This window comes from Alligator sinensis, unplaced genomic scaffold (genome assembly GCF_000455745.1).
Source record: "Alligator sinensis unplaced genomic scaffold, ASM45574v1 scaffold37_1, whole genome shotgun sequence".
Taxonomy (NCBI): Eukaryota; Metazoa; Chordata; order Crocodylia; family Alligatoridae; genus Alligator; species Alligator sinensis.
Genome location: NW_005841955.1, coordinates 1,434,329 through 1,458,895, shown reverse-complemented (window position 1 = coordinate 1,458,895; position 24,567 = coordinate 1,434,329). Strand labels below are relative to the sequence as shown.

The window sequence follows — 24,567 nt, the reverse complement described above, 5'->3', positions numbered from 1 at the left end:
CCCCCACCCCCCCACCAAAACCCTACTAAACAAGTTTGGTTGGTTGTTTTGAGGGGGGGATTAATCTTGCTTGTGTGGAGTATTTCATATAATTTCCACTGAAATCTAACATAGGTTAAGGTTGAAGCTGAAAACGTTGGTTTTAACAACTTTGTTGCCTCTAGCCTGTGGCATGGTTGCCACAAGTGGCATGACTAGCCTCTGCATGTGGAAGGGAGCAGGACAAGAAGAAGAAAGGATAGGGCAGAGGGATCACCAAGCACAGAGTGGAAACCAGAGCAGCCAATTCAGTAGGGGAGGGGGATTTAAGTGGTAATTAAGGACAGTGTGGGCTTAATTTGTGGCAGACCTTCCCAAGAAGTTGGCATTCACTGTGTGTTCCCAGTCCTACTCAGTATCTTCTCAGTATAGAATAGATGAAGTCATATGAGTCTGAAAATCACATATGTAAAAGATACTCGGAACTTACGGATTAGGGGGGAGCTAGCAGTTCTGTATTAAACTTGCTCTTAAGCAGGTAGGATAACTATAATAACACATTTTCATTTCAATTCCATTTAATAAATAGCTTTATCCTTTGAATACCCAGAACCATTTTGCTTTTACAGGAAGACAGCAGCGATGATGGCCTGGTAGATGATAACTGTAATTCAGAAATGGGACAGTGGCATCTGAAGCCCAATATCTGCAAACAGTAAGCATTATGAGGATTGGAATGAACTGTGCATCAATACTTTATAAAACTGAATTCTGAAAACTGATGAGGACCTTTTTTCTCCCATGTTAAATACGGTAGATAGGCACTTGCTTAAAGTTAAAGAATAAGTTTAAATTAATGCTGAATCAAGGCCTTAATTATGAATTACCCAAACTAGAAAAGGGGCTAATAATACTGAGATCATAACATTTTTGCTTTTTTATTTTTTTCATTTTATTGCCAGAAATGTATCCAGGTCCTTCTCTTATATTAACAATTTTTTTTTAATGTGTTCCTTTCCATGGTCATAATATTTCACAATAGTAAATAGTAACTACTGCTGTGCTTCTCTCATACATTCCATTGTCCATTGCTGTTAAATTCAAATATATAACAAAAAACTTTTTCTTGGAGAGTAGATCTACACAATATTTTTTAACGGATCACAACTTATAGTTTATTTAATGTGACAAAAATGCAAGCTTCCAAATTCTGATTTTTATTACTAGTATGTCTATAATATATTTTTTCTTCTTTCATCATCTTCTAATCCTAATTGTTTTATCAGTTTCCCTTCTTTGTGCTGATACTATCCTGTAAAAGGGGGGGAAAAGATTCCTCTAGAGTCATAGAAATCGCAGATGCTTCTAGAATTATAGAGAAGTGAGGTTGGGAGGGACTTCAGGAGATCTAGACAATCTCCTGCTCAAGGCAGAATCATCCCTGTCTAAACCATCCTAGAAGAGTGTTTGTCTAACTTGCTCTTAAAAACTTCCAAGGAGAAAGATTCCATAACCTCTCCAGGTAATCTGTTCCAGTACTAAACTACCTTCATAATAACTTATTCCTTACATCCAAACTAAATTTCCTTTCCTTCAGTTTGCTTCCTGTCTCTAGCAATCACAGACAAGTCTACCACCGTCTTTGGGATATTTAAAGACTGTCATCATATACCAGCACTACCCCTCCACCACCCCCTTTTCTTCTCCAAACTAAATTATCCAAACTTTTTTTGGCAAGTCAGGCTTGCTAAGCCTCTAATCATTTTTGTTGCTTTCTATTGGATTATTTCTAATTTGTCTACATTTTTCATTTAAGTTCTCTTCCCAAAAATGGATGTAGTATTCTAAGTGTGACCTCACCAATTCTATATTTGGTAGAAGAATCACTTCTCTTGACTTGCAAGTGGCGTTCCTGTTAATACAGCCAACTGTGCTGTTGCCTTTTTTTTTTGGAAAAGGAGCACACTGTTGGCTCACGCTCGGCCTCTGGTCTATTATAAGTTCCAGGTCCTTCGCTGCAATCTAGCCAGTTGTTGCCCAGTCTGTATTTATGCATGTAGTTGTTCCAGTCCACATGCAGTACTTTGCACTTGTCCTTACTGAAGTTAATTTAATTAATTTTGGACTATTTTTCCAGATTGGCAAGGTTATTCTGAATCCTTATCTTGTCTTCCTGAGTATCTACAACTCCACCTAGCTTGTCACCCTCAAATCTGCAAAGTGTGCACTCAGTCCCATTGTCCAAATCATTAATGAAGTGAACAAAAGGCTTGCTGAAGTCAAGGTACATCACATCACTGATCTCCCCCATCTACAAAGCCTGTCACCTTGTCATAGGAGGAAATGAGGTTCATCAAGCATAAATTACCCTTGACAAATCCATATTGGTTATTCTCATGGATAAGGGATAAAGCTTTTTTCCCAAATGAGGCCTATGTTAATCACAATTATATATTTACAGTAGTTCCTAGAACACTTAACAACAACAAAAAAACAGACATGTGACCGTTCTTTTTTGAATCCTTTCATATGAGCTTTAATTTAAAGGGGGAAATCAAGTTGGCCAGGTGTGATTTGCCCTTGATAAATCCATGCGGACTGTTCCTGATCACCTTTTTCTTCTCTAGGCACTTAGAAATAGTTTCCTTGATGACATGTTTCACGATATCTGTAACCCATTCTTCTACTACTAGGTTATTTATCTCCTCCTATATTTTTTGTTTCCAACTGAAGTGGTCAAATGGGTTCTGACCTTGTTCGTGAAGTCTGAAGTAAAGAATATATTAAATACGTCAGCCTTCTCTGCATCACCCATGATTTGATTGCCTTCTGCATTTACTTAGGGACATATGCTTTCCTTGGTCTTTCTTTCACTTGTAATATACTTGTAGAATGCATTTTTCTTGTGTTTTATATCCCCTGATACCTGTAGTCAGTTCTTGCTTTGGCCTTCCTGATTTTTCTCCCTGCCTATGCAATACTCCTATGCTACTCCCTAAAAATAAGACTGGGTTCCCACTTTTTCTAGGATTCTTTTTTGAGTGTCAGCTTTTTGAAAGTGCAAGCTTAATCGGGCCACAATTTTTTGGAGCAATTTTTTTTTTTTTTTTTTAAATCAAGATAGCCTGAAGCTTTTTGAAAGTGCAAGCTTAATCGGGCCACAATTTTTTGGAGCAATTTTTTTTTTTTTTTTTTTTTTTTTTTTTTACATCAAGATAGCCTGGTTTTTTTTCACCCTTAATATGGCCTCCTTGCAGTAAAACCAGCTCTATTTGACTCCTTTTCCCCTTCAAGCTTGCCTCCCAGGGGATTCTGCCCACCAGTTCCCTTAGTTTGTTAGTCTGCTTTTCTGAAGTCTAGCATCTTTACTCTGCTACTCTTTTTTTTTTTTTTTTTTTTTCCCCCCTTTCCTTAAAATATTGAACTCTTGTCACATCATGGTCACTGTTACCCAATTTAACTTGTACCTCCATATTTTGAGTCAGTTCCTCCCTGTGAGCAGAAAATAGAGAAAAGTCCCATCCTCCCTCCGCCCACAATTTTTACCATGGCTTCTCCACCATCTGTACCAAACAATTATCCCCAAAACACTCCAAAAACTTGGAGTGCTTGTGCACTGCTCTTACCATCCTAGCAGATGTTAAAGGAATTAAAGTCTCCCGTGAGCACAAGGTCCTGCAATTTAAATACTTCCATTAGTTGTTGGAAAAAAAGCCTCACCCACCTCATCTTTCTGGTTTGGTGGTCTACAGCAGACACCTACCATGCCATCAGCCTTGCTGTTCTCCCCTCTTACTTTGGCCCTGAGACTTCCAACAGGCCTACCTACCTCCTACTATAAATTCCAGGTCTGTTTATTTCCCATAGTAGTGTATAAACATCTTGGATCAGGAGTCAGTAACCTGGAATTGGGGGCTGGATCTGGCCCATGGAGTGAGGGGCTTCACTTGTCCCTAGTCATGGCCAGGCACTTCACCCCTGCCATGCTGTGGTGGGGAAAAAATGGAGGTGGGGGCAGCTGGATCCTAGCATGGGCTTACCTGGGACTCAATCTGGGGCTTCTGGGCCACTGCTGGGAAGTGTTGCTGACCCCTGATCACCCTAATTTTTTTCCGAGTATGTTAAGGCTGCCCATGTTGCCTTCTCTTACTTGTTGCTCCTCCGTCTGCCTTCAGGTGGCTCCCATCTCCTCCCAGTAGTACTCCTTCCTGGATTCCCCACCACCAAAGCAGGCAAAGCTCTTCTAGTGACACTGTTTATGCAGCCACACTTGATCTCAAGGATGTGTCAGTTCCTACCTGGGCCTTTACCCCTGGCCAGAAGGACTGATGAGAAGAGAACCCGAGTCCCTTGTTTGTTTCACCTTGTACCTAGACACCAATTGTCATTTGTTCTGTATAAGGTCACCTTTGGCAGTATCGTTAGTGCCCACATGAATGAGCAGTAGTTGTCACGGGTGGCAGTCAGAGGGCCAGGTCAGTCTTGGTAACCTTTTCTTAACACCTAGGATATGGGCAGTGGACAACAGGTCAGGCACCATCCCTAGCAGAAGAGAGCAGCCAACCACCACCATTGTTCCTTTCCTCTGGATGAGAGTGGTCTTGATTTTCCTAGCCTTTGAGGTGGATGGTCTTGCCTCTTGTCCCACTGGACTAGGCCAGGGATGCTCAATCAGTGCAGGACCCCAAGGAGTTGATGTGGGGCCCAGACTGGCATTGCTGGCTGAGTGGAAGTGGCATGGGACCTGATACTGCCAGACTGGCCTGGCATCACTCTTCCCACCCATGGCATCTGAAGGTTGAGCACCACTGGTTTGGGCTACTTCTCTTCCAATACCAGGGCTTCATATCTGTTTTTCACCTGAATAGCTGGGGTTTCAGAAGAGCACTCTCTGCTGCCAGAGGTGAAAAGCTATGAGCTCTCACCTTCCTGAGTATCCAGGTCTTACATACTATCCAGTTCTTTCTATGGCTCTTCCTCTTCCACAATCCTGAAGAATCTCCTTATGCATTTTGTGTCGATCAAGTCCTTGTCTGTGTGGGTGCTTCTGAACCTGGCCACTACCTTCTGTACCTGTCTTTAACTGGTTTCTGTGTATGGTAGTGTAAGAGTGATATTGTGGCTGTGATGATCCAGAAATTCTGAGACACGAGGATATCTTTTATTGATAATTTATATAATACATTATATAAATTCTAATAAATATTTATATATAATATTTTATAATTTATATTCTTCTATTTTATTGATATCCTCAAACTGTGTAGCTGGAATAGAATTAGACAAGCTTTCAAATGCAGTACGTTCTTCGCCAGGTCCTCATCTGCTTACTCCTTGCCAGAGTTCTAGAAATTGTCAGTTCAGCTAAGTCTACCAGCCCTGATAGCTGGGACCAGTGAACCCCCAAAACCTGGTTCTTGAGGGTATTAATTGGAAACACCTCTTGCCACAAGCCTTCCCCTACATGTCTTGGACGGGGACATGCCGGAAAACTCTTGAGATCAGTTGCCTTCCCCCCTGCTTCCCCTTCCTCCCCCCAATGTGTTCATTGGACCCTGGCTGACTTACCTTTTTGCCCAAGTGAGCCCTGCTTCCTAATTCACACTATTCTCAGTGGCTAGACTGATGAGCTGAGAGCACGTCCCTGCTTGCTGCCCAAACAGCCCTGCAAATGGCAACCAAAATGAACCCAGATCACAAAGCCCAAATCAGGCAGAGACTCCATTCGCAAACTCTCTCTCCGAACCACCAAGGCTTCCTGCTTCTCTGCCAAGCAGGAGTGAGGACACAACTCTCTTGGTGCTTCTTGCACCTTATATTTATATAGCCACTTTACGTACAGTAACAACAGCATAATGGTGTTATGCATGTGCATTATCCAAAAACCATTTTTATACTTTGCTTATAGAAAGTAGAAATCTAGTTTGTAGGCTTTAAAAATGCACTTTGAGTTGCTGTGACTTAAGTCTCATACTATTCACATCCATTTTTCTACCCCAGAACTAATTTGGGCCTAAGTAAAAACTTGGACTGTGGATTATTTTACCTAGAATCAAGTCTATAAAAATGCACACATTACTCAACTTTAAAAGATACAAGTCCTTTAATATCGTCACTTGTGACAGTAAGTTTCTCCCTATTACTAACAAGCCCCTGGTGTTAAAATCTCCTTTTTCTCCTTTTTTCCCTAAGGTATGGGAATTTTTTAAATTTAATTTCTTTTCATTAATTCAAATAGCTTCAGTCTCCAGGAGCATATTTTAAAATTTTTAAATGTTTGTGAATGTAGCAGACCTTGTTTGGAGGGCAGTGTTATGTACTTATACTAAACCGGTATGCTTATTACTACTAGGGACATAGTTAAAAATATCTATTCTACTTTGAAAAATGTAGCATTTTTACTTTAATATATTTTACAGTGTTGTTCTGTACTGTACAAACTACATTTGTTTTCTGTCACTGGCAAAGGCTGTCCATCGATGAGGAGTGTGAATAAGCTACAAGTATTAATGCAGTCTACCTTTTGTAAAGGCTGTTTTCAGTAAAGGCTGACTTATAAAACTATTTTTCTTTGGTTTACTACTATGGGCAGTAAAGAATTTAAGTCCCTTTCACTTAAATGTGTATGCAACGTTAAAGAGATTCTAGTTTTCATTTCTTTTTTTCCTAGCTGCTAGAGAGTGTTTTGGGGTTTTATTTTTTTTTTTAATGCAGGTATTTTTTGTGACGGTTTAGAACAGCACACAAGTTTCTAAACATTATTCAAATGTGTTACTCATTAAAAATAAGGTGTGTATGCTGTCCACAGGTACATTTAAAATTAACTTGGGGGGGCATTGTTGCTTTGCTGTTTGCTTAAAAGAACATAATCAGTTTCAAAAGAGTAAAAAGTTGACTAGTGTCTGTATTAAGCTGCCCTTAAATTTCCCTATAATTTTTTTAGCATCTTCCTTTTCCTGCAGTTCTGTGAAAGAGACCCAAATGCAAAGCCAAACCATACCAAACCAAAGCAAGCACAGGTTTAATCTTTGATATAGCAAAACAGTTCACATATTGCAGGAGAAACCATGAAAGTGACTTTACACAAAGATTGATCAAATGCATAGGTAACATACTGAAAGAAAAAGTAATTGTTCTTTTATTCTTCAGCTAGTTTTATGCGCAACAAGTAACTCATTTATAGAAATGTTAAATCTAGCAAATTTACTTTGCGCTTGTGCTTGTTTTCAAAGCAAGTTGCAGTATAACTTGCTTTACTTTTTGAGCGTCTGTAAAATACTTGGTATCTTTAAAATTGTGTTTCTTCCTAGGCCCTGCATTTTGCTTATGGACTCATTGAGAGGCCCTTCTCGATCCAATGTTGTAAAAACACTAAGGGAGTAAGTTCTAAACCTCTTTTTCAGAATTTTAACAGATATTTGCAAAATTCCACAAGAAAACATGTCCTGACTTTTTTTCTATATGCCTTTTTTCTCAGATACTTGGAAGTAGAATGGGAAGTCAGGAAGGGTAGTAAAAGAAGTTTCTCCAAAGATGTCATGAAAGGTTCCAATCCAAAAGTGCCCCAACAAAACAATTTCAGTGATTGTGGAGTATATGTATTACAGTATGTGGAGAGCTTTTTTGAGGTAAGTTTCCTTGCTTCTGTCGCACAATTTATTTTGTAGCCTGTAGTTAAAACTATGGTGACCATTTCAGTGAAGTTGGGATTATGAATTCAAAGTCCATTTGCAAGGTGAAGCCATTCTTTTTTTTTTTTTTGGATATGTGCCATTTCTCGTGTATAGATTGACAGAAATCCCACAATATAAATGTTGGAAGGTAGCAATGGTTTTGGAAAAGGTCTGAATTTTTTTTATAGCTGCTGATCCCTTTGAAGTAAGTGGTATAAAATCTACTGACTTTCATAAGGCCACTATATGAATTTGATAAGCTTCTTTGTTTGATAAGCATTTCTTTAAAGATATGTGGGATTTTTTTTGCTGGTTTTTTTTTTTTCTTAAACACATTTCACTACCTTGAAGTAAAGCCATGTGCCAACTTCCACATGGGAAATGAGCCTTACCAAAATATCTAAGCTGGGGAGACATGGCAGACAAGAACTCTTTGTAATATGCTCCTTTCCATGTCTATCCACTACACTATAGAGTCAGGTTCTGCAAATGGGGAAGAAATTAGGGACCAACAGTCAGTAAACAATTTTTAGTTTCTTTCTCATTGTAAAGTGGTTGCTATATTATGGTACATTTAGTCTTTCCTCCTGTCATGACTTGTGAAGAATCTTTCATTTGCCAGAGAACTGCAAATGAATGCCCTTGCCTGTAGCAGTTCTCTTGGGAATTGCATCATATTATAGGAAATAATATATAGAGGAAATGCTATTCTAAACTTGTATAACAATGCATGTTTAACAACTTGGGCTGATTTAAAAGCCCATCAGTTTAAGTTACTAATCTATTTTAAAATGACACAGAAGTCCTGTAATTATGTTTCAACTATCATTCATATAGCAAGACTAAAAAAAGATAGTGGGGAGTTAACATCTCTCATCTGTCATTTGGCAAGGGCTGGAACACTTGCTAGAACAAGTGGAATTAGGAAGTATGGAGCAAGGGAGGTGATCACAAAATAGATAAATATGTTCTTTTTCCTGACACATCTATTGCAAATTTGCCTTAATTTTTGTAACCAGGTTAAAAACCTAGTTTGTTTTGAAACCCAAACCTCTTTGATAAGACAGCTACTATCAGTTAGGAAACTTGCACACAGGCACTGTATTTATGGAAGTCTAAGATGACCCTGAATTTAAGATAACCCTGCATTCATCAGATTTTATATATGGAAAAGTTATAAATTTGTTATAACTTCCCAGATGTAGAATCTCAGTGTGGGAGAGTTGTCTTAAATTTGTCCCTTGCCCTCCTTCCACTGCTACAGCAGAGAAAGCTGTGACTGGGAGGGTCGGGTGGTCCCCTTGCCTCCTGTTCCCCCCCCACCCAACTTTTCCCCCTGCAGCTTTTCTGCACCCCCCCCTCCCAGCATCCCCTTCCCAGCCCCAGTTGCCCAGAGTCTCTGCCTCTTCCCCCTCCACCCCTCCGTTACTGTCAGGTGCTGCCTGGACTCTCTTCCCCTCCCTGGAGCATAGCACATGGAACTGCAACAATGGTGGCATTGCTGATTGGTAGGTCAGGCGAAGGAGTTTTCATGTGCTCTGTGTTCGGGAGGGAACCCAGCCTGATTTGAGCCAAGCTCCACCCGACTATAAGGGAGGTGGAAATTGGTGGGGCGGGGGGGGCAGAAGCTGGAGAGGGCAAGCAGAGATGGTTGGGGGGGTTGGCCTCAGGTGGCTGCTGTGGGACTGATTCTGCACTGACCCAGGTTCAGGGCCATAGTAAGAGCTTCAGCAGCTGCCCCTCCTCCCCTCGTACATTTTTTAAGTCAACCTAAGATGAGGGGCTTTTTCTCCCATGCTGACTGGGGAGAAAAAAAAGTCTTAGATTTAAATAAATACGCTAATTATATCGGACCATACATTAGTTTTCAAACTAGATAATCTCTGCCATTTCCAGAGATAGACACTGATCATGCCTACTGTGACATGAATTCTAAAAGCCTTCTATTCCTCATCTATCCAGGATATTATTGTCAGATTTCATTCTAACTTTCTTTACAGTGACCTTAATTTTATCCTCGTTTTAGAGTGTGCTTATGCCCGTCTAGCCCAGTTGAAGATAGAGCCTATGCACAGTTTCTATCCATGTTGTCTGCTTATACATTGACATTTTTCTGAAAACCAGTAATGCACTACTAGCATTTGTAGTTTCACTTAATTTAAAACTGGCTTCCAATGTTTCTACTACTGTACCATCTAAATTCTGCGTGCGTCAAGGTGGATTTCTACTGTAGTGGTGTGGTGCAAGACTTTCAGAAAAAGTCAGTGTCAGCAAATCTGTTATGTTTTGCTTAGGGTAAGTAACATATTAGTATTAGATCAGTCAAACTTTGCTTGCTCCTAAGTAAAAAACAAAGCAAAAATAAATTTGCTCTGCTTGCTGAAAAAGGTGAGAACTTTTTTTCCAGTGGTAGGTGAAGTGATTGTGATTCAACTGTAAAGCAAGTATTTTACATTATAAATTAGCAAATGTAGTGGATATTTATTAAGGTTGTTTTTTTTAATTCTAAAATATAAACAGTTTCCATGAATATTTTATGGATCACATTTAATGTAGCTTCCATATGAATATAGAAAACTCTTTTTTCCAAGACCATAAATTGTAGAGATCCTCTTTTATAAGAAGAGGGATTTTGATGACTGTTCTAAATTTTCAGTTTGGTTCAGATAAAGAAGTTCTCTGTGGCCTTTTAATTAGTATCACTGTATTATAATATCCAATTCAATTCTTTCCAGAATCCCATTCTCAATTTTGAGTTGCCAATGAACTTAATGGACTGGTTTCCAAGACCTAGAATGAAAACTAAACGAGAAGAAATAAGAAACATAATCTTGAAGCTGCAGGAACAGCAGAACAAAGAGAAGAAGGGACAGAAAGATACGAGTCTGACAGAAAGACCTGTGCAGGAAGGAACAGAACAATTTATCAACAGCAGCTCAGACTAAATAAAATGTCTGTTGCATGTTAGTCAAAAACTGAAGTATACTTTCTTTGTCTGCCCAGACTAAAGAATTGGAGTATTCTCTGCTCAAAGTTACTTGGGAATGTTAATGCCTGTATAAATGTGTGTCATAAAATTAATAAATTCCCAAAAAGATATGTATTAAGTAAGCAAGTTTGTACATATGTTAATGAGGCCAACTTTTTCAGCATTTGTAATTATTTTTTTTCACTTGTTAGGAAGCTTTTTGTTATCTATTTCTGTTAATAGAACTTAAATAGCAACTTCTAAACATAAAGCAAATAAATAAAATATTTATAGGATGACATGGTTAACTTTTTTTCTTTTTCAGTAAAATTGTAATGTTTAATTAATTAACACATAGGGAATGATCGGGCAACAAGATGATGGAATTCATATTTTGACCCTGTTCAGTTATCCTTACAAGATTATTCTGATTTCAAATGCAAAATAATTTGAATGAATTACATGGTCTAGATGAACTATGGCCCTAGGGAAGGTGATTCACATCTTACATACAGTACCTAAGTGTAGACAGTGTAATAGTTAAATGGGAATGCTTCAGATTTGGGGTTATGAGAAGACATGCATTACAATTAAAATTTTGCAGTTGCTTTGTGGGGATTGAGAGGGAGAATGTTCTTTGACCAGAGATTACTATTCAAGCAGTATTATAAAAGCAATTTTAAATAAAGTGATCTTAAGTGATGATATGGAATCATATTTTGTGGATCCCAATTGTTGTACAGGTGTATTTTGAGACTTTCTTCATTATAAAAATTGTATTTTGGTAAGTGTACTTGAAATAACAGATTGCCCACATTTACATTTTCTATGTTACAATTCTGAATGTTGCATTCATATGTGCTTTATCTAAGTAATGAACATTTAAAAAAAAGTGTATGATTACTATTTTTTGTAATAGTCTCACAATCCCCCAAATATCAGTGTTCATTGCTTGCTTATTTGTTTGTTCTTGGCTTTAGGTAGCATCAAACTAAGGTGTTGGAATTAATTTGTTTGGATATTTTTCATAGTGTAATCTCACTTAAAGTAATTTAAAAGTACAACATTAAATGCCAATATTTCGTGTAGTGCAGAACTACCTTGCACAGCCCCTTAAATATTAAAAAGGTTTTGATACTCAGATGAAAGAGAACCTGTCATTGCATGGGGCTTATATAATTTAGTCTTTCCTTAACATAAGCCTTTTTGCAAGGAAGTTGCCTCTTTCTGTGAAAAAATGGTCTGCCGGAGGGGTGGGAAAAACAAGGGTTTCCTTCCATTTGCAGAGTTTTCTCTGGATTCTTCTGCTGGGACTTGAAAGTTCTGGTTCCCTCCTTCAAAGCAAAAGAGAAGGAGATTTCAGCTCTCAAGTCCTGTAGGTCCTTGGGATCAGCTTCAAGCACAGGACCAAATCCATCCCTCAGAAGCTTGTATTTCTACATCAGCTCTTCTGTCACTAGAGCCTGAAAGCATAGCTTCTAATGACTCATACTTCAAGGGAAATCTTGCATGGATAGTTACCTCTAACAACCTGTCTTCAGGGTGGGTTTATCAAGGCAATATGACTGCACACAATGGAATATAAAGCTTGGGTTGTTACCTTTTGCACAGAATTGCCCGTGGGATTTGTGAGGGCATCAACATTTCATGCTTCTTCCTTCTATGCGCTGGGGATCTGAGAGAGTTTGAGTACTACCCATGTCAGTTAGGGAAGATCTGGACTTTGGGATTTCCTGTTACATACGAGTGCCAAGGAACCCTTTTGATGCATAAAATTTAAGTATATGTAGCACACCCTTCTCCAGTCATTTCTTGCTATAAGTTTAACTCCTTGCCATTGTTAGAGAAATTCTGGATTAAAAAGAAAACAAGACTGAGGATGAGAAGTCATTGAAAGGAAAACTACTTGGGAGTAAAAATTTTGGACTAGTTGTGATACAAATGCAAATAAATCAGCGATCCAGGCATGAGGGAGAACTCTTATTGAAAGATGCAAAAACAATTACAATGATATATATATTTCCTTTTCAATCCAGTCTTCCTCTCACTCTCTTCCCAATGAAAAATTATAAGTAACATATCCTAATTTGATCAATAGAGTGTTTTCTTTTCTAACATTTTGTGGAACAGTTTTCATATTTAATGCTTTAGAGTGATTTGGTTTTCTTCTTAGGCTTGAGTTTGGAGCTTTTATCCTCCCCATTTTGAGATCTAAAAATGGAAATGTGAAGAATAAAAATGTTTGGTTTATTATCATTTAATGTTTAAGATCTTGAGATATTCAGTCCTACATTAAGCTAATACACATGTTGCATATAGGAAAACTTTTATTTTTTTAATAAAAAGTGATGTTAATAGAAAAAAAACTACAGAATTAAGAATGACTTATTTAAAACTTTACTGACTTGGAGTATATACACTTAGTATGTATGATTTTATGTTAAAAATATCCTTTGCTTTTACATGTTTGTCCAATTTAAAAACGGGATTTTACCATTAATTATGTGGGACCAGTTCTTATTCAACAAAGTTCGTGTAAAAATGAATTTTCAGGTATTTATTGGGGTGTGTGGGAGGATGTGTGGGGGTGCGTCTCTTGCATCTAAAACATTCTGAAAAAAGTTTTTAGATGTTGCTTTATAAGATTTTAGTGTTACTTTAAAGGAGCATGACTCAGTTGTGCAGTGAAAGGTATTGAGTGGCTGACTAATTAGATGTATCTGTTGTATTGGTTTTCATGTTGGATAGAATAACAGTTAAGGATTCTTATAAAAGTTTTATCTTACCATAAAAAATGCATGCCTCTGGTAAACATTTGCTGGATAGCTGCAGAAGCAGAGGAGACATCTTGTGACACACTTATTTTTCTTGCCTAAGCAGCCACATGCACATTTTTAAAAAAACATCAAAGACCAGAAGAAAGAACAGCTTTGTTAATCTGCAACAGGGAGAAATGACTGTGGTCCCCTCCCGATATTTTAAAGAAATCAGTCTGAAAGGATTCAGTGAAGAAATAACAAACACCTTTCCCTTTACACAGAAAAATGCACTGCTGCTGGGATTTTAATTTTATATTAAACTATAAAGAAAGAACCAGAAACGTTTGCATTTTGAGGTCATGGATCTGTTTAAATCTTCATTTCAGTATTTTGAAAACTTGAGTAAAGAAACATTTTTCTGTTCAACAAGTGCTACAATTTGCACTATCGGCGCAAATCTTGTTTCTCAAAATAAGTTTAAGTTGGCATTAACTTATTTTCAGCAGCTGTTCATAACTATATTTAATTTGATTATATAATATTTAATGTTTTAACATGTTAATGGACTACGCATGTAAAGGTGACTGTGTTTTGAAGTCTTGTTAAGAAGACCTTGTTTTTTTGGCATGAAAAAATACCTTTTGGAAACAATATACAGAAATTCAGGAAGCTCTAAAACTGTCACACTGCCTGAACAATGGTTCTGGGTTATTTGAGCCATTGAGACCTAACCTGTTTTAGTGCAGTTACATTTTGGAAAATGACTGTGATGTGCTCATGCTCTCTTTCCTCCTTACCCCCCCGCCCCCTTTTTTAGTAGAAGGCTGGTTTTGCTTTGGTTGTAGACACATGCCAACTTCTGGTAACAAAAGACAACGCTGCTGGGCTTCAAAGACTCCATATCCAGGTGGCCCCATGTACTCACCCCAACCTGTATTCTTAATAGTTGAGCTATTCTTTTTTTCTCATAAGCTTCATAAATGATGGTGTCAGAGTTAACTATGCTGTTCATAATGCATGAGGCTTAATATAATCTGCATATAATTTTATAAGTAACTGGAAACTGATGAGCTTAACATTAGCAAAGATTATTTCATTGTTCTCTTTGTAAAGGATTAGAATGTATTTTCTTTAGAAATGATTCTATGAATAAAAAAGAAGAAAGTACATGCTTTATGGAGAAAGAGGAGTAGTAGTAGTAAAAAAAAAAAACCTTAATAAATCACTACCTATTTACAGAGATACAAAATAAGGAACTTGATCTTTTCTGTTTTTGATCTTTTTCTCCTCCTCCCTTGTTTGTCTTGAATTTAGATTTTTTTTTTTTCTTTATGGATGGGCAAGGGTGGGAAAGAAGGATAGATGATTTCCTGAAAACATGAAATAGTACTCTTCTAAGTAAGAGCACACCGTTCATTTCCCTTCAGCCAAATATTCAATTTTATTTTCCAAAAATGAGAGAAATAGCTTTTAATCATTAGCAAGGTCCACTTGCACTAGTCAAAGATGCATTTATATTGAAATGTCCATTATGAAATGTTCCAATAATGTCCGTTTTGTATAGTGTGTTTCAAGCCTTGCTTTATTTCATGCATCAGGATCTGTACTTCCATACTTGCTTTGGTAAAATCTACACGATAGGTCAGAGCCTCAGCTTCTGTAGTTCCTTTGGGGGAAGTCAAGCCAAGGTACTTAGATAAGGCTTGCTTCTCAGCTGATGCTATCTTGACAAGAAATAGCCTGAAAAATAATACAGTGCTTAGAATAATTTTAAGCTCAACATCTACACGATCTAATAGTCCTCAATATGAAAATTAAAACAAGGCTTTTACCCTGTGATTTAAACTAAGTGCAGTATACATATATATACTATATTAGCAGGAATACAAACCATTTTTATGCTGCTGTAACTAACACTGTCAGTAAAAATTTACTGTAATTAATTTTGACACAAATGTTACCTTTCTTGTAACAAACAATTTTTTTAAGACTGACAACTAGAAAAATATTCTTTCTAATTGATAACTAATTAAATGTACCCAATTCATATGTGCATAGAATAAGTTAGTGTAGTAGTATCTTAGATACGATTCAAAAGGATAGGGTAGTTTACATGTCCAAGCATAAATAGTATAATTGGAGGAGCAGCTGCAAAAAAGTTTGGCTGGGAGTTTGAAACTGGCAGGATTAGCTGAATCTTAATATAAATAGTGGGCTGAAAAAGGCCAGAATAATTATTTTAGTTCTAATGAGCTTTATCCCATGTTGCTTCAGCACTGGAACTTCAATATAAATACTATATACTAACAATTTGTCAGATAGTACAAGGAAAATATAGGCTAAGACTAAAGGAACACTGAGAACATGACATCATTTAGTTGTGCCTCTAGTGGAAAATAAAACTAAATATAGGGCCATGGGTGAGCAAGAATGTAAATGAAAGGAATCTGTAACTTGAAAAAAAAATAGCGTTTACTTGATTCTGGGAGTTAAACAGCCTGTCTTCTAAACTACAATAAATCAATATTGTAACATAATCTGTCTGAATTGCAAGAGGGCAATAAAGGGCTGTGAAAAGATATACAAATGCTACATCCCAGCTGATGGGCCACTGGAAACTTCCGGACTACAAAAAAATTGCATACAAAACCAAATGAAAAATCCAAAAATGTTCTGGTTGCAAAGTCAAGCAATCATAAATGAAGAAGGCTGTAATTAAGGCTGCAATTAAGTTGTGCAAATGGATTGTGCTAGAATCTAATTATACAATCACATACTATATTTTCCATGAAACCCCTGCTTTGGTCAGTGCAAAATGGATGGTACTCATTGAATGAGCAGTTATTCAATATTTCATTTCATCCTCATTCTCTGTGTGGTTTCAGGCTGCAGTTACTGCATACTATTCAGTCCCTGCTCTGAATGCAGATTAACTTCCTCATGACTTTTCATGGTGTTTATCACTAGTCTGCTTCATAACCATTTTCTGTCATTACTTTCACTGCTTCTTTTAGGGGCTGTTGGTTTTTCACATTTTTCCAAATAGGAAAACATGGGGTCAAAAACGTACTCAAACTTTGGGTGTCAAATTCAATATGTCTATGGCCTAATTTTTAGATGTGTTGAGTGAGTCTTTAAATTTAGTGCCTCCAATGTGAGGTATTATATTCCTGCATATTGGCTGCGCTAATGCGCAGCAGTGCATTGGCATGCTTTTTTAGTGACTGTACAGTAGACTATTTTAATTGTGCATTAGCATAATGTCACAATTTTTTACGTGGTGCTTTATTGCACAGATAGCCTACTGCACATTCAAGTCCAAGTATAGAAGTGCCTGTTAACTTTTTGTAGCACTTCATTTGTTCAGAGCACAATTCTGATTTATCTCAGGTGTTCTTGGGAGGGCTTAGTACTTTAGCAGTTCAAATCTCAAACTGGGCACAATCCCTGATCCCATCAGTTGTGCCTCTTGCTATGCCACATGTATGGCAGGACATGTCATTTTTTGGGATCAGATCCCAATCACCCCATTACTACTTTCCAATGGTAAGGAAGTCCATAAGCATGACCTTAGGATGCCCCTGTGTTGGCAAGTCGAAAACTGGCTGCTAGCCAGCCAGCTGTGTGTGACATGATGTGGTCCCAGGGCCAGTACCAACAATCAACTGATTGTCAGTCTCACCCCCAAGACTGGCCTTAGGACCTCTTCAGCTCCCCATGACCTGACACCTTGGCACATCTGATGGACTCCCCTCCGCTCAGCACCCTGAAAGTAGTAGTGTGGGGCTGCACCAAAGGGTTGTCAGCCTTCTGCCATGGAGGGAGCTTCCAACCAAACCGTGCCATGCAGCCAGCATCAGTTTCCATGGCATGGCTGTCCTGCCACACAATTAATTTAAGGTGTAAAGGAAACTAGCCACAAAAATATTACACGTATTTTGTGCAATATTTTTGTGACTGGTTTCCTGTTTTGTCGTGCCATTAATCCCCTGAATGTCTGACATGGTTTCTATTTATGGGCAACTGCCAAGGGCCACAGCCTCAAGGAGGGCCAACCACTAGAGGGAGATAAGGAATACAGATCTTGGTTTCACAGCAATTTGCAGTCAGCAAAGAAATGCTGAGACTTGCAAACTCGGGGTTTTTATTTTAGAGGGTGTTGTAATGGTTATAGAATCTTTTATCAGTTATTCCCAAAGGGTGTGCCATGCCCCGCAGTTGTGTCACAAGACTGGGAAAAGTATTCTGAGATTCCCTGTGTGAGGAAGGAAATGCTTTCCTCCCATCTGGTACCCTGCACTTGCCCCAGGTGCTCCAGTGGCAGCTGTGGCTACTCCTCTGGGGACTATTGTCATTGCTGTTGCCTTCCCCCACCCTTCCCTGTCCCCAGGTAGCCCTTCTGCTGACCCCTTCATGCTTCCAGGAGCTAGCTGTGCTTTGAGTTGGCAGGTGGATGCACAGACAAAGGTGTGCTTTGCAGCCTGTCTCATTCCTCCCCATGTCCCAGGGCTGGCAGGAGGGCAGCAGGGGTGGTCACCAGTGTGTGACTGCAGGAGCAGCCTTAGCAGTATGGGCTGCCTGTGTCCCCTGAGGTACAGAGCAGGCAGTGGGAGGCAGTAGACAGTGGAAAGAAAAGGGCATAGCAGGGTGGAGTCCTTCCCTGCCACCCTCATGTGGCACTGGCTCGATCAATGATTCTCAACTCTTTTAGCCTTAAGTCCCCCTTCTAGATCTTTTCTGAATTTAGATCTAGCTCAGTGATTTTTCAACTGAGGCACTGGGTTGGAACTGGGTTCAACTGGGTGCCATGAAATTCAAAGAAGTTGTGGAAGGGGGCCTTGAGGCTAAAAAGATTGAGAGCCACTGGCATAGAGACTAATCTTTAAAGAAACACGCATTAAAGAAAATGTCATTTTTAATAGTACTTCTCAGCACCGCTATGACATTTTTATCGTAGGGAAATGGAATATGCTATGTTTTGAAGCAATATATATAGACAGATCTCTTTTTGGGTGTAAGAGTGAGGTGTATTGTCAATTTTAATCCAGAAACAAAAGTGTGCTCCAGGTATCAAAATTTGTGGAAAAGCTCTATTTGAAGACTGAATCTCCTCAAGCCTCATCTCTCCTGCCATAGAATCTCAAACCTGATTTCTCCTGTCAGTCCTAGTCTTCCTCTGCTGCTCCAAATCCTAGTCTCAGTTTTCCTTATGCTCTGTGTTGCTTTTCACAGCCTCAGACCCCTTTATTTGTCAATAAAGGCCAATACATCCTATTTACTATCTCTGACATCAGTTCTACTGTCCAGGCAAGCTGACCAGGTGTCAACACAGGAGACAGTTTTTCTTGCTTTCAGTTCATGGTAGCTAAGAACAGTTGTGCACAAAGTCCTGCTTAGCCTTGGGATAGAACTTGCACAAAGCATAACAAGACAAAAGGAATCTTCAAATAATTTAGCTACCCAGTTTCCATAGGTTATATGTGGGTCAGAAATTTCAGAAGCCTGTAACTGGGCCAAATTTGGTTTAATATTAATAGTGAAAGCAAAAGGCTGAATAAAGGTGAATTAGTTGAATGTTAACTTGTTGCTACAGTTCACAATTTAATGTAAGAATTTTTAATGTGATTAAATGATGCTAAATTAAATCCTGTTCATCATTCCTAACCTCATTCTTGGAAATGACTGAAACTTTCTCAAGAAGTTCAATCTCAGCAGAAACCCAGTGTGGAATATTTAAGCCCAAATATTTCAATTTTGGCTAAGTGATAAGCAACTGAAAAAGTCATACAGTAAAACATGTTTGGCAACCATAATTATAGCCATTGCTACCTGTGCCACCTATATTGACTTTTGAGACTGATACTATCAGTCCAGAATGTGTAGGTTAGTCCTGCTATACAGTTTAGTAGAAACACTTATTAACTTTTACTTCAACATTTCATCTTCAGACATGCAGTTTTCTTTATACATGGATATCTTACTGTTCATTAACAATGTTTAGGACGACTGGTTTGAATAAGGTTCACAGTTCCTATAATTCTTCCACATTATTTGTGTTCCCAACAGCCAGTGATCCCTCCATTAGCATGGATCTAGGATGCAACATTAGGTAAATGTATGCTTAACACAAATTATACTTTACCAAGACAATAGACTTTACTACTGCTCACAGTTGCATGCCAAATATTTTAATATTGTTTTATGTTTCATAGAAAAAATTCACCTTCCTTATACTCTTGTGAACAGCTGGCTTGGGATCCATTACTGAGTTTTCAGTACTACTACTCTTTTAACCAGTTAACACAACATTTTAGTTAGGAATTTAGTTTATGTACTACTCAGTCCCCATGTAGAGGCTCTAGCAGATGGCAGAACCAAAATCTGTAGGGTTCAAAAGAGGGAGATGAGATGCTAAGAGATGTAGCTTTTTTAAGTGGACTCAAAATGCCAGAGAGGCACATCTTGTGGAGTTCCTTATGGAACTTTCCCTGCAAGCCTCTGAGGACACTAGAAGGATAGATTGCTAGATCCTCTTCTCTTGAGTGCCTTGTTGAGCTGAGATTTCCCACTCATGTTACCATGCTGTTTTGACCAATAAACTTCAGTCCTGCTTCTCTATTCCAATGTCAGTGACCTCAGGGAAGGAGGTCACTGCTTCTGAGATGCCAAGGTCTAGGGCACCTTCTTCAATACTTACTAAATTGCAAGGTGTTAGGTGCCTGACTCAGCAAACCAACAAAAAAAAAAAACAGGCAAAGATCCCTCTGGCACCTCAGTCCCAACTGTTAAATGTATGGTGGTGGTATCCCCAAAACCTGTGGACTGGCTTTCCCCTACCAGCAATACCTTAGCATTCACTGCCTTAGTATCTAGCACATCAATACAATGGCACGGGTCCCTGTTTCTTACAGCACGTAAAATACAGAGTAATTAAACTCTATGCCCAATGACAGCACCCCCTGACACCCTTGCTAAATAGGTGGAAAGTGCAGCTAGTTGAACTCTTGGTCAATGAGACTTTGTCACAGCAGGAAAAAATGCATGAGCAGAATCAGTTTAATCTCTTATTGAACTAGAGGAGACACTGATAAAACAGGGATTCAGGTGAGAACACAGAGCCCCCTTCCAGCTGGTGCAACAGTCATTGCCTTGAGTTACACACCCTCTGGCTTGTTCTCTTCTGGCCCACACTATCTTCCTTTCTTGGCTGCTCAGGGGGTGAACTTCAAAAGGACCACTGGGGATGCAACCAGATAACACCTGACCTGAGGTGGTTAGGGCACTGCTGAGAAATCAGAGATGAAAGTTCAAACCCTCTCTGGGTGATGGGTCCCCATCACCCAGGTCTCCTGCTTCCTGGGTGAGCACCCTAGGCACTCTGCTATTCCATTTATAATTATGGGCTTTGGACAGTTACATTTTTGTGGCTTACATGTCCAGAAAAGGTTTGCATACACAGGTGCATACCTGCCAGCCAATACATAACCTACAGCATATGTTCAGTCTAATAAAAGTGAGTACCTATGAGTGGAAACAGATTTTGCTTTTTGTTACACTTGTACCTCCATAAAAATGTTGATGTCTGCCCAAAGGCCAAGCAAACGGACATTAAACCCTTTGCTGTGCCACAAATGCCCAAAATTTATGGCTGCAGCAAGGCAGTATTAATGTATGCCTCTTTATTGCTGGAGTCTGATTTGTGGCAGGAGACTGCCTGCACATCCTAAATGACCTGGGCGAGTGCTCTGTGAGTTTGAGGGACCAGCTCCTGTGCCCCCCAAGAATTCCTGCACGGGATCAGGCCCCTCAAGCCCTGGGAATGCCTGCCTGGCTTTCCTCTCTTACAGGGACCTGGCCCCAGGATCTCTGGGGTGCACCTCCCTAGCCAGGGAAAGTTGGGTTTCCTTTACAGAGATGTGCCCCTGGGAAATATTGGGGCCATGTCTCTGTAGGCGGGGAAGCATCCTGTAGGCGGGAAAGCAGACACACGCGGGGCCTCAGGGGCCCAATTCTGCGTGGGAATTCCTGAAGTATGTAGGACCAGGCTCCTCAAGTCCTGGGAGAACACGTCACCCATTGTCCCACAGCATCGACAAGTGGGACAATGGGTGATGTATGTCTCACCCAATGAAGTGGATCAGTAGTGCCAGGACACATGCCAGCACAACTCATCCACTTCATTTGGCAACATCTATTTCTAGCCTTAGCACCCACAGTGCAAGGTAAGAAAATAACAACCTGTACCTAAGTGCTAAAAAGGCTACTTCTATGGCTAGAAAACTGCCAGTCAGGCACACAAAATGCAGTAGAATTTCATCCTTGGTGTCCACTGGCCCACAATCACCCAAGATGGCATCATGCTAGGTAATCACCCAAAGACAAAAAGACTTGACAAGATGTGTTGTGCACATGGATTCCACATCTCACCCATGTTCCTCACTACTACCTAGTCCTAATCCTTTGAAATTCTGTTGGAAAAAGACATGAAGGACAGTTGGGTCCACTCTATACTTAAACCCTCCAGTACGGGGACTAGGTCAAAGATAATCTGTTGTGCAGACGCAGCCTTGATGGACGCTGCTGGGCAGAGGAATGCAGTCCCGTGCACATGGAGTGGACAATAGCAATAAACCAACACTATAATACAACACACACATTCAGATGAACAGTGATAAGATCTCACAAAATCTATAGTTGTCCTCCTTCATGGTTCTCCTGGCTTTGGTACTGTGCTCTTAGGATCCTTGAAGGATTTTGATGTGCTTTATTTTTCAAGAAGCTGGGACAGCACTGATGTACTTCTTGCTCCACATGATAGATTATTTTTAGCAAACAGTAAATTCTGGAGACTTTTTTGAAAGAGTTATGTCTACATTTTCCATCTGTACCAAATGTACTTTTTTGGATTTCTTCTTTTGCATGGAAAACAGAATGTGCTTTACTTAATAGGAAGAATATAGTCGTGGTATGGTACAGTCATTGGGACTGCTACAATGCATATATTATTCCTGCTTAGATGGCCATTAAGCTCAGTCTCGCTGATGAAAATTTATTTCCTAAAATGACTGTAAAGTAAAAATAGACCTGACCTAAAATCCCAAATTGGCCATCCTGCCCTTATCCATAGTTTTGGAAAAGCTTAACATGATTCAGACTCTCTAGCTTTGGTTCATCTCTTTTATAGATGAAGTTTGAGATGTCTCTTGCTGTTGGTTCCTTGTGTACAGAAAAGGTAAAAGTGAAATACATTTCATCATTTTTAGTTGGTCTAATAAAAGATACTGGATTTACCCAAAGAATGTTGTCTACCATACATTTCATCATGTATTTTATTCCAAGTCACAGAAAAATACCAAGAATAATTCTTACATCCACGTTTTAACTTTGGTGTTCATTTTCCTCTAAATTGCTTTCTTATGAGAAGTTGGCGGACACAGCTGGAGAACAAACTGTATCCTGGATTGTTTTTAGAGCTCCCCAAGAGAAAAGTATAAGACAGATATATTCTTTTTAACCAGGAAGTGGAACCTGAGGTCTTGAAGAAATTCTCTGCAGTGTTACAGCAAACATTTGGATGCACAGCATCTTTTCACAAGTGTAATCTATCACAATGTTTATCTGTTTAAAAGGTAACAGCCCTTGATTTAGTCATCTCTTGTAAAGTTCACAAAGAGAAAGTGAAGTATTTCCATTCCAAGCTGCAGTCATTGCCCACAACAATTTTAAGAAATGTGTTTACCTCCAAGTTAAATAAAATTGTCCCTGAAAATGACAAATACATTGAATATCCATAAGGACACAAAGACCAAGGACCAAAGACAAAGGAATATTTATGAGTTATTTTAAAACAATTTGTTCCAAGGTTAATATAAATTTAGGTAATACAAATGATATGGTCAGGTGCAGCTCAGCAGGTCTCTCAGAAGTTTTTCTAGGTACTGCCTTCTAAAAATGGTGATAACTGCTAACTTTTTTTTCCTGCTTTAGGATGATGCACCCCAAAGTTCAGCCACTCTAAATTTCAGAGTCTTTATTTGTATAGGGAAAAAAAATCCCTCAGGAAGAACTGAGTAATTTGTATACATTAAATACGTTTGGTTGACCATTTCCTGCCAGGATGTAGCCTATTTCCATGAGGCTTTTTAACTAGTCAGCACATGCTAAATATAACACAGTTTGCCATTCACATTCCCCCCTCCCCCCCACAACATAAAAATAATCCTTATCTGGGTGTATGTTCTGCAAACAGAAATCAGGATTAACTACTGTCCTGAAAGGCAATATTTGAAATGGCCGGTATCACACTCCCCTGGTCTAGGAACTCAGAACTGTCACTGGAAAAAACCTGGAATTAGTTTTAAACACCATGTGAAGGCATCTGGGAGCATCCAAGGAAGGGCAATAGTGGCAAAATGTGGGTTTGAAGAGACCTGGGTGCTTTCTGCCCAAAACCAAACACGTGCCCCCTTGAGTATGACATGCACATTTGAGCCCTGGGGATGTGACATGCCCTGAACTTGACATGCACACCTACATGTGATGTGTGTGCACCATCCCCCCCCTTGGACACCTCTCCTGAACTTGGCGCACACACCTGCACTCCTGAATCTCACACACCTGAACCTCTCTCTTTCTCTCTCTCTCTCAGGGGTGCAGGTTGTAGCCGTGTTGGTCTAAGGACAGAGTCAAGCAAGGTTCTTTGGGTGAATCTGATATCATTTATTAGACCAACTTAAATAGCTGGAAAAATTTTTTTAGCAAGCTTTCGGGTTTAAAACCCCTTGGTCAGGCTGGGGAAGCCTCTGCAGTCAGTGTTGCTTTTCCTGGGTGGATGCAATTCTTTACTATTCATCCCAGCCACCAACTGCAGAGCCTTCCCCAGCCTGACCAAGGGTTTTTTAAACCGGAAAGCTTGCTACAATTGTTTTTTTTCCAGCTATTTAAGTTGGCCGAATAAAAGATATCAGACTCACTCAAAGAACCTTGTCTCCCTCTTACACCCCACAACCTGTCTCACAGCCCCCACTCCTGAACCTGTTACACACACGTGCGTGTTGGTGTAATAAAAGATACCAGATTCACCCAGAGACCCTTGTCTGCACACACGCACCTCGTGAACCGCACACCTGTGGACCTGTCGCGCACGCACACGCGCTCCCCCTCCCCCCCGCCTGTCACGCCCAGCCCT

At 39.4% G+C, this 24,567-nt stretch overlaps 1 protein-coding gene across 11 annotated transcripts in view; it reads left to right on the top strand.

Annotated features, from left to right (window-relative positions):
• SENP6 (SUMO specific peptidase 6) overlaps positions 1-10,938 on the top strand; it is a 114,750-nt gene extending 103,812 nt beyond the window's left edge. For 10 of the 11 annotated variants that reach the window (XM_025200093.1, XM_025200092.1, XM_025200087.1 and 7 more), the window contains 4 exons: positions 609-694; positions 7,290-7,358; positions 7,457-7,607; positions 10,388-10,938. In XM_025200093.1, coding sequence (XP_025055878.1) covers positions 609-694; positions 7,290-7,358; positions 7,457-7,607; positions 10,388-10,597 — 516 coding nt within the window. In that variant the 3' untranslated portion in view covers positions 10,598-10,938. Of the gene's footprint in view, positions 1-589; positions 695-7,289; positions 7,359-7,456; positions 7,608-10,387 lie in introns of those variants that run through there. The other variant, XR_003093259.1, reaches the window with a different exon arrangement.
• Positions 10,939-24,567: the final 13,629 nt, after the last annotated feature.